The sequence below is a fragment of the Choloepus didactylus genome, chromosome 8, assembly GCF_015220235.1.
Source record: "Choloepus didactylus isolate mChoDid1 chromosome 8, mChoDid1.pri, whole genome shotgun sequence".
Classification (NCBI taxonomy): domain Eukaryota; kingdom Metazoa; phylum Chordata; class Mammalia; order Pilosa; family Megalonychidae; genus Choloepus; species Choloepus didactylus.
The window spans coordinates 79,449,202-79,460,068 of record NC_051314.1 but is presented as its reverse complement, the minus strand read 5'-3'; the positions used below and the strand labels follow the sequence as shown (position 1 = coordinate 79,460,068).

General features: G+C 47.9%; 1 protein-coding gene across 1 annotated transcript; it reads left to right on the top strand.

The window, feature by feature from the left end:
* The first annotated feature begins 277 nt into the window (after positions 1–277).
* On the top strand, positions 278–9,588 carry LOC119542750 (olfactory receptor 6C74-like). Its single transcript, XM_037847417.1, has 2 exons — positions 278–624; positions 8,940–9,588. Exons 1-2 carry the CDS (start codon positions 278–280, stop codon positions 9,586–9,588), a joined length of 996 nt encoding a protein of 331 aa, XP_037703345.1.
* The last annotated feature ends 1,279 nt before the right edge of the window (positions 9,589–10,867 follow it).

Here is a 10,867-nt window from a genome sequence, read left to right as displayed (position 1 = left end):
ATGTGTTTTAAATTTACTAAATTATCTTTCCTGTTTTAGACTATGCTGACTTCAAAATTGCTCATGTTTTCACTATGTACTTTAGAGAAAGAGCAAAGAAGTATGTATTACTAACAAAACTTTCAGAGTAAGGCATTTTCCCACTTATTAAATCTTTCCCTATTTATTTATTTACATAATTTTTATCTCCTTTTTGTTGTACATTGAACTCATTCCAAAAACTCTCTGCAAAAACCATTTTATTTCATTTTAGGCTTAAGAGGCTCACAAAATGCTAATGGAAAACCATACAAGACTGACCATGTTTATCCTAGCAGGTTTGACTGATGACCCACAATTGAAAGTTGTGTTATTTATCTTCCTGCTTCTCACCTACTTGCTCAGCATCACAGGTAATCTAATCATCATCACACTCACCCTGTTGGACCCTCACCTCAAGACTCCCATGTATTTTTTCCTTAGGAATTTTTCCATCTTAGAAATCTCTTTTACTACAACATGCACCCCTAAATTACTGGTTATTATGGCAACTGGGGACAAAACCATTTCCTATAATTGTTGTGTTACTCAAGTGTTTTTTACCTTTCTTCTTGGAGCATCTGAATTTTACCTGCTGGCAGCCATGTCTTGTCCGGCGCTGCCCCGCTCGGTCCCCGGTTCCCGGCCGGCGAGGGGAAACAGGGAAGGAGAGAGAGAGATGCAGACTGCGCGAACTAACCTGGTCATGAATCACGACTCGAACCACACGGCAGTTGTGAAAGCAAGCCCTTTACTACAGCTAGATGAACATTCTGTGTTACTGGTTCCCACACGGGGCACGGCGCCTCGTGGGAGAGCAGCCTCGATGTGGCCGTCAGGCACGGCTCCTTGTGGGCTGTCTCACCCTACCCCGTCCGGGTAAGACCTTTTATACACAATTAACAACCAATAAGCTTCTAGGCTAGTATCGCGTATACAGGATTTCGATTGGTAGGAGCGGGTGGCGGATACATGCGTCACTATGCGGAAACAGGATGCAGGCGCCATCTTGGCTCACTCGATGGGCGGGGGTAACTCTAGAGCAGGCTGCAGCGCATACGCTAGGCCCGATTCGGGAGGCGGCTTTCCACATCTCCCCCTTTCTTATTTATTTTTGACCCAGTGTCTCCAGTGATGAGCGTGCTCCCGTGAACCCAAATGGTTCACAACCTCTTTGGTGCTTTGGGGAGTCTGGACTAGGCCTCAGCCATCCAGCGGCGGAGCCTCTAGCACCAACCAGAATGCTCACGTCATATGGAGACCGGAGAGTCCGTAAGCTGGAAGCAACGTGACTCTCCCTGCAGTGCTTTGCCTGGCAACTGGGGAACAACGACGGGGGCAGGAACAGCAGTAACCAGAGTCGGGGGTGTCACTAGGTGTCTCTGTGCAATGGCTAGGGTCCAGTCTGGCCACAACTAGGACTCTGCCCTAGAGACCTACCTGAGACAAAATTATGACTACTGGTGTCGCCTTTTACACCCGAGAAACAGCCATGCGATTCGCTACAAATTTTGCTCCAAAGCGCCCCACCTGAGGCGACCAGGAAGGGGTATGGTTAATAAATCGGTCACTATCGGGGGTAACAGAGGTGGGAGTCATAGCCATCATAGTGGTAACACGCAATTGCTGCTGCGCTTGAAACAGGCGTTCTAGCAAACATTTAACAACGACTAATCCCACCAATAATCCCACTACAATGAGGATCCAATTAGTTAAATTGGGCCAAGAGAACCAGGAAGAAACACTGTGCAATAGTTTCTGTAGAACCTCGCCTAACCCGGAGAGATCGACTTTAACGGGTTTTAACTTGGTCCCCCCAATTGTGTCTAAACTAGATTCCACCTGTTGGGAGAGATTAACAAATTCAGGAAAATATGACCTTTTCAGCCAATCAGAGATTCTGGAAATGCTTCCGGTCACGTTGGCCCTGACAGGAGTGACACAGAGTTTAACCGTAAGCCACCGGGTGTCACATGTTTGCTGAAGCACTCTCCAGAGTCCATCTATTTCCAGTCCAAGTTCATCTATCTCCGCTTGGAGTTTCTGAATGGCCTGGAAATTTAAGTTCAGCATCTGATTGTGGCGGCGTAGCACGTCTCGGGTAAGGTTGACCAAGCCATTTACCGTTTCCATCGTTATGGCGAGCTGCCGATCTGTCCATGCTTGTAGCACAGCCTGCCCAATCGTTGGGACAAACAAAGAGGAAGCTACACTGGCAGCATTCGATAGCCATTCTTTTATGCCTCTTGGACGCCTAGACTTAGAGAAGGGGATATTGTTAAGTGAAACAACTTGAGAAACAGGGCCAACCCAGTCGGTTGCCTTGACGGGGAGCCAGACATAACTTGGGCGATACACTAGGATAGCGGGGCGGCGAGGCATCCGGGTCTTTGGAACGGTTGCAGACTGTAGGAGCAAGCCCTGGAAGGAAAAGGCACCTTTGAGTCTCCTTTTTACTCAAGATCCCTTCACAAGACTGGCGGCTCTTCCCTGTAACGTTAAGAAATTCAAGCAAGACTCCCTTACTTAACTCGCCATTACCAGTTTCACAAGTAGCATTCGCCGCAACTGTGGTGTTGACAACCTTGACAGAGAGGTTAGCAAAAGAGAGGATCAGTGTGTCATTGGTGAGGGGGAAGGACTCGTTGAAGCTTGTGGAGGGTCAGAAGGCAGGTGGTGGAGACCTAGAGACAGGGTACGAGTGAAAAACACAGGAGAGGCGGGAGACCCAGCAGAGAATGGGGCCAGGGTCGGGGGATGATGCCACAGGCCCCAAAGACCACTCTCCTGCGCTACCACAGTTCCACTAAAAAGAAAAAGGCAGATTAGAAGGATTGCTATAGGAGAGCAAAGAACAGAGTTACCGATCCTCTTTTTGGGCAACCGCGGGGTGGTCAGTCCTACTATTATCGTCTTGTCGGTCGTCGCCATCATCAGCAGGGTCGGAGGCTTGGTCTAATGGTTCAGGTTGTATATTCGTTGGCGTTTCTGACAGCTGTTCCTTGGCTTCTTCAGGTGATGTCACGGTTCTCTCAGTCTTTCCGGAACCCACACTGGTTGACGTCCTGGTTCCTGGGGAAAAACACAAACAGAGCCTCTGGCCCAGCTGAGCACCGGGTCAGGGCCTTTCCACTGCCCCGACAGGACATCCTTCCAACGGACTAGACCTCTATGTGGAGGACTCGGGGTGGTGTGTTGCAGGGCAGGTGTCATTCCTTGTGAATTTTCGTTTAAAAAATTATATGTGAGCAAGGCTACAGACAGTCGAGCTTTTGGGGACAGGCCGTGGCCTATACCCTCTTTCTGTTTTTTAAGCAAGTCTTTGAGAGATCTGTGCGCTCTTTCAATGATTCCTTGCCCCTGAGGGTTATAGGGGATGCCATGTTTTAATTGGACATCCATGTTGTCACAAAATTTTTGGAAGGATTTACTAGTGTAGGCAGGCCCGTTATCCGTCTTTAACGTCTTTGGCTTACCCCAAGCTGCCCATGCAGCAAGGCAGTGTGCAATGACGTGGGAGACTCTTTCTCCTGGTTCAGCAGAGGCAAATAAAACTTGGGAGCATGTGTCCACCGACACATGTAAGTACTTGATCTTACCATACTCTGAATGATGAGTGACATCCATCTGCCAAGTATCCCCTGGGGTGAGACCCCTAGGGTTGACCCCAACCGAGGGGACTGCTCTCTGCTCTGCACAATTGTTGCAGGCTCGGACAATATCTCGAGCAGCTGCACGTGGTATGCTGAACCGCTTAGCTAGGGTACCTGCATTGATGTGAAACTTGGCATGGAATTCTCGGGCTTGTTGATACGGTACCAGCGTCGGAAAGATGTGCAGCTGTCGAGTGGCTACATCTGCGCTATGGTTCCCCTGGGCCATAGGGCCAGGCAAACCTGTGTGGGCTCTAATATGGGTTATGTAAAAAGGGTGTTGCCTGGTCCATATAACCTCCTGTAGTTTGGCAAAGAACGTCCTTACTGTAGAGGAATGTTTAACAATGCCCACCGTTTCTAAAATTTGTACAGAGTTCACAACATAAGCAGAATCCGAGACGACATTTAAGGGCTCGGAAAGGCTTTCCAGGACTGCAATGATAACCTGCAGTTCTACCCATTGAGGCTTTTGTGGTTGGAAGAGCACTGTTTTAGGAGTGTCCCCCTCCACACAATACGCCCCTGTTCCAGAGCTGGAGCCGTCCGTGTATACGGTGGGGGCGCCTGCTAGTGGCCTAGGAGAGGTTACTTTGGGAAAAATCACTGGGTGCCGGGTGACAAACTGCAAGAGAGGAGCCTTAGGGAACTGATTGTTAATGGGACCAAGAAATGTACACCGGAGAATGGCCCATTGATCTATGCATCCGGTGAGTATCTCAAGCTGCTGGGAAGAATAAGGCACCCTGAGATTTTTGGGCTGCTGACCGAAATGCTGCACAGCCCTTTTAATGCATTCTAGGGCCAAGTCTGCAACCGCTGTAGGATAGTGCTCTAGGACTTTTTTGGGGGAAACTCCAGGGTGGACCCAGAGCAGCGGCCCCCGCTGCCACAGTACCGCAGTGGGCTGTAATTCTGTCGGCAGCACGCAGGCTTCAAAAGGCTCATCAGGGTCTATTCTCTTCAATGCAGCGCCACTGAGCGCCTGTTCCACCTGGCATAGTGCTCGCCTTGCCTCTGGAGTGAAGCTTCGAGGTGAGTTTATATTAGAATCCCCCTTCAACAGGTCGAACAAAGGTGTTAGTTTGACATTGGGTATTTTTAGGTATGGACGGATCCAATTGATATCCCCCATGAGTTTTTGTAGATCATTGAGAGTGTGTATATTGTCTAGCCTGAGAGACACCTTTTGGGGGGAAACATGAGTGGGTGCGACTTTCGCCCCCAGGAAAGTGGTAATGTCAGTCATTTGGATTTTTTCAGGGGCAATCTCTAGGTTAGCTTCTCTAAGACTAAGGACTAAATGTGACAAAACTGTTTTAAGAAGATCTGTGTCTCTATGGGCTAAGAGAATGTCATCCATATAATGGATGATTTTCACTTGAGGGAACTGCTGCCGAGTGCTAGCTAGCTTCGCAGCGACATACAGCTGGCACATGGTAGGACTATTAGCCATGCCTTGGGGCAGGACTGTCCATTCAAAGCGTTGACAGGGCTCCTCTTGATTACTAGAGGGCACAGTAAAGGCAAACTTAGGGGTGTCTTCAGGGTGGAGCGGAATAGAAAAGAAGCAATCTTTCAGATCTATGATGAAAATCGACCAGTGCTCCGGTAATGCCGAGAGGAGGGGCAGTCCCATCTGAACGGGCCCTAAAGGCTCCATGCAATCGTTAATAGCTCTTAGATCATGTAGCAGTCTCCATTTACCAGATTTCTTTTTTATTACGAATATAGGGGTGTTCCACGGTGACGTGGAAGGGGCGATATGGCCCTTTTCTAGTTGTTCTGATACTAGGGCGTGCAACGCTGCAAGTTTTTCCTGTGGCAAGGGCCACTGAGGCACCCACACCGGAGCCTCGGTTTTCCATTTTAGTTTTATAGGTGTGGGTGGGAATCTCTCCTCAGTGGCCCCTATGAAAAACCCAAGCCTCGTCTGTCAGACTTGGGGGCAGCTTGTATAGGCTCCGCACGTCCGTGCAGTGAAGCTCCTAAACCCTTGCCGGGGGTATACCCCATTTCTTTTAGCAGTCGCTTAGAGGTTGGGGAGTAGCCGCTAATTAAAGTAACGTCCATTTGGGTCAGAATGTCTCTTCCCCACAAAGACACAGGCAGGGCTAATACATAAGGCTGGAAACTGCCTTGGTGTCCTTCTTCATCGGCCCAATGAAGGGCAGCTGCACTGAGCATGGGCGCTGAAATTTGGCCTATTCCTCTAATGGGCTCTTCCGCCCTGCTCGTTGGCCAGGTGGGGGGCCATTCTTGTTGTCTTATGATAGACCGATCGGCCCCTGTATCGAGCAGGCCCAAGAAAGATCTGCCTTGCACCTTAATGGTTAGCATAGGTCGAGACTCCAGGGACATATGGAGTCCCTCAAAAATCGCTCCACTGGATCCGAACCCTTTTTCCCCTCTCTGTCTGATTCTGCTTGGAAAGACTGCATGTAAGCTGGGTAAGAGCAGGAGCTGCGCCAGCTTATCACCTTCTGCAATGACTAAGGTGCCCCGCTGAGATTGAACCATAACTTGGGCACGGCCTGTGAAATCTGAATCTACAAGTCCTGGTATAACTGTTAATCCTTTCAGGGCCGTGGATGCTCTTCCCAATATGAGCCCTACAGTACCAGCCGGTAAGGGCCCCTTGAAGGAGGTCCCTACTAACTGGACACCCATGGAGGGGGTTAGTACGAGTCTGGAGGTGGCACAGAGGTCCAGTCCTGCTGAGCCGGGGGACGCACGAATTTGATCGGATCCTGTGTTGTCGAATGGCATGCAAGGGGGTCCGTCGAAAGGGCGGACCCCCTCTTCCCGTTTTTTGGAATCTGCTCGGGGCGGCCAGAGAGGCGTCTACCCTGCGCATCGAAAACCGATTTACAGTCTTCTGCGCGGTGGGGGCCTTTGTGGCAACGGCCACACGGCCTGGTTGCTGCACCTGGTTCGCCAAACCGTTGAGTGGCAGGGGGCTGACGTCTATTGGGACAATCTCTCTTAAAGTGCCCTGATTGGCCACAGCCATAGCACCCGTTAGACTTTGCCCCTAAGGTTCTCGGGCTTTTTGTAGCCACCTGTAGGGAGCTGGCTAGCATGGCAGCTAGACCTGCATTAGTTAAAGGGCTGCCAGCATCTCTACAGAGCCTGACCCACTCTGTCAAATTTTTTGCTCTGTTTTGTGCCAGGATAACTTTGCACTCCTTGTTGCACTGCTCAAAAATCATTTGCTTAACCACAGTCTCTGCTACTCCTGGATCTGAGAAGATTCTCTCAGCTGCGGTTTGCATCCTGGCTACAAAATCCGCAAATGGTTCTGTGGGGCCTTGGTGTATATTGCTGAGTGAGGCCTGAGCCTCTCCCTCACCTGTTAGCTTTTTCCAGGCACCCACAAAACAGCGGAAGATCTGGGCATAGACCTCTTGTGGGAAACCCGTTTGGTTCTGGGCATGGGCGCCTCTCCCCAACAGCATGTCAGCATTCCACCCGCCACGTCTCCCCGCCGCATTCCTTGCGGCCTGCTCTTCAGCTAACTCCTCAAACCATGCTTTCCAATCTATGAATCGGCCTGACGGCAAGCAAGCACGGGCTAGCTGAAAAATATCTGCGGGTGTATGATTTAGAGCAGAGAGGTTCTCGATCATGTTCAAGGTATAAGGGGCATTGGGGCCATACTGATGGACGGCCTGCCTCAATTCCCTCAATAGTTTGTAATCATATGATTCGTGCCGATTGCCACCTTGGGGATTGATAATAACCGGGTACATTTCTGAGACTGGCTGCGGCTCAAGTGGCTGGTAGCCACCCAGCATGCCAAAAGGTCTAAATGTTGTGAAAGGGTTCCATCTCCAGAAATGTCTCCCACCACTACCTAATGGCAAAGGGTCCTGAGGGCCTGTATACTCGGGCGGGGGGTACGGCAAAGGTTGCCCCTCCCCTGACCGACCCATCGGGGTTTCCGGGTCTGGCAGCAAAGGATAATTACATTTACTGGGCATGGCCACTAGAGGGAGCTCTCGGCGAGGTCCTTTGGTGGGACCGCCCAAGGCGTCAGTTGGGAGCTGGGGTGTCCCTGGGGGTGCAGCGGTAGACATTGGCGGGGCGGAAGGCCGCACGGGTGTGGCGGGAGGCTCCTCCCACTCAATTAGCGGGGATGCTTCCGCCTTCTCGTCAGTATCGCTATCTGACTCTGAGTCAGAGTCACTGGACTCCGGCGGTTTGCCCTTACAGGAGCCGTCCGCTGACGAAACTGACTGGGTTTCTTGGAGCGCGCACCGTGCTTCTTGCAAGACAGAGGACGGGCTTAGGCCGGTAGCCGATTCTAGTTCAAGGACCGCACGGACGGTCTCCCATATGGGTACTAGAATCGGGTCCATACACACGCCCGTCTGGCGCGCTCGGTCTATGTCGCGACCGAGCTTCATCCAAGAGGGTAGGCTAAGGCTGCCGGTGCAGGCAAACCAAGGGGCAAAAGTATCAACATCATCAAGAAAACGCTGAAGGGAGCTTTTCCTGACCGAGATACCCCGTTGTTTCAAAAGGTTCTTTAAGGGAGCTAAGAGAGGTGAACTTCCGGACTGCCCCATGATTGCAGTCGGCACTATACTTCAGTCACTCGGAGAGCTCTTCCGAGTCCCCCGGGGTCACCTGAAAACCCACGGGCCCTAACTATCATGTAATAAGACGCACTCACCTTCTCGCGTTGATCAGGCGCGGGAAGTCCGCCGTAAGCTCGACGCGCAGCGCTGCTCTCCTCACAGAGGGACCGTCGAGAGCGAGGCAGGAGGAGGAGCTTCCCCGTACGGGCCACCACTTGTCCGGCGCTGCCCCGCTCGGTCCCCGGTTCCCGGCCGGCGAGGGGAAACAGGGAAGGAGAGAGAGAGATGCAGACTGCGCGAACTAACCTGGTCATGAATCACGACTCGAACCACACGGCAGTTGTGAAAGCAAGCCCTTTACTACAGCTAGATGAACATTCTGTGTTACTGGTTCCCACACGGGGCACGGCGCCTCGTGGGAGAGCAGCCTCGATGTGGCCGTCAGGCACGGCTCCTTGTGGGCTGTCTCACCCTACCCCGTCCGGGTAAGACCTTTTATACACAATTAACAACCAATAAGCTTCTAGGCTAGTATCGCGTATACAGGATTTCGATTGGTAGGAGCGGGTGGCGGATACATGCGTCACTATGCGGAAACAGGATGCAGGCGCCATCTTGGCTCACTCGATGGGCGGGGGTAACTCTAGAGCAGGCTGCAGCGCATACGCTAGGCCCGATTCGGGAGGCGGCTTTCCACAATGTCTTACGACCGCTATGTTGCCATCTGTAAGCCCCTGCACTACACAACCATCATGAACAGCAAAGTCTGCACACAGCTTGTCCTCAGTTGTTGGCTTGCTGGGTTCTTAACCATCTTTCCACCACTTACCTTGGGTCTAAACCTTGACTTCTGTGCTTCCAACATTGTTGATCATTTCTTCTGTGACACTATTACCCTCCTGCAGATCTCCTGCTCAGACACATGGCTTATCGAGACGATAGGTTTCATCTCATCTTCAGTGACACTATTGGCCACGCTGGTAATGGTGATAACATCGTACACCTACATTACATTGACAATTCTAAAAATCCCATCAGCTAATCAGAGGAAAAAGGCATTTTCCACATGTTCTTCCCACATGATTGTGATCTCTTTTTCTTATGGCAGCTGCATCTTCACGTATGTTAAACCCTCAGTCCAACAAAGAATTTCTTTTTCCAAAGGAATTGTATTGCTCTATACCTCAGTTGCCCCACTGTTGAATCCATTTATCTACACCCTAAGGAACCAACAAGTGAAGAAAGCCTTCGTGAATATGATTTACAAGTTTGCCTCTTTATCAAAAATTGAATATAGTGTTGCATTATACAAAGGAAATGTCCAAAGCAACTGAATATTGTCAAATTATCCATTAAAAGCTTCTTAGAACTTGTTTCAACCTTTATGGCATTTATTTGATTTTCCCTTTATTTTTTCAGGCTTTTTAAAAAATTCTAGTAACATACATACAACCTAAAACTTTCCTGTTTTAACCACATTCAGATATATAATTTCTTGCACAATGAGTTATACACAATGTTGTGCTACCATCACTATTACTGAACTATTTTTAGATGAAAGTTTTCTATCAAAAATATTAATTTTATTTATATTCTCCATTAGAGAATTTTTTCTCTTTTCATTTTGTTTTCTTTGGGATATCTCAATGAAATGGAGTTAAATACTTCAACCATACTATTTTGTCTATTAAGTATTATAGTATGTCAAGATTGTAAAATATTGTTTCATTTCCATTTTATGTAATGCAATATGAAATTCAGAGATCATTACATTTCTGTTTAAATAATAAATAATATTTTCATCTCCTACAAACTTTAAAACTAATATTCCATATTTTTTTTTGTAATATTATCATATTAGATGCATATTCCATTCAAACAAATTTAAAAGTTTGTCACAGGGTGCAGTTGTCACTTCTGGCAATCATCTTTGAAATTATTTACTTATTAAAAATCTATGATTGTTGTTTTAAAGTATATTCTGTAGAAACCAGATATATTTAGTTTATAAGAGAGATTATATGAGATGTATTTAAATGTATGATCATTTTCTAATATAATAAAAGCTAGCATTATCATTCTTAAACCAGAAAAGAAATGTATTATTATTGCTATATCCACACCAGTAAAATAACCTCTATTAATTTGGGATACTCCTGAAGCTAATTGAAAACTTTATGGTAAATGACTGTTAAGTATGGAAATATAGTAACTCAATTCATTTATTCTTTTTGGAAATTTTTAAACCTAACATGTCCATTCCAAAAAGAAAAACCAAAATTGTAGAAGAAACAAGCTCTTCATTGTCCTTCAAGTTGTTTGCTTGTCTGTTTAGTTGTGGGTCACAATCCATTTAGGCCTCTGAAATCAAAATCTGCATCACAACCAGAATGATAAACAATCAAATATAATTTTCTCATGGATACATAGTAATTCATGAAACCGTTCCTCTGAAATGTATGTATATAAGAACACAATGTCTTTTCCTTTTCTTTTTTTCTAAACTTTGAGTCTTGATTTTAATAAATATTCTGTTTAGAGGAGGAGAATAAAACATAGGTGCATATTAAATAAATGTGAGCCTTTTGGGAGCATATAGTAGGTCAAAGAAGG

Bases quoted from the DNA above. Each gene is read 5' to 3' on its own strand.
- LOC119542750 (XM_037847417.1), top strand. From the start codon at position 278: ATGGAAAACCATACAAGACTGACCATGTTTATCCTAGCAGGTTTGACT. The intron at 625-8,939 runs GTCTTGTCCGGC...CCGATTCGGGAG, and splicing joins TTTTACCTGCTGGCAGCCAT to GCGGCTTTCCACAATGTCTT.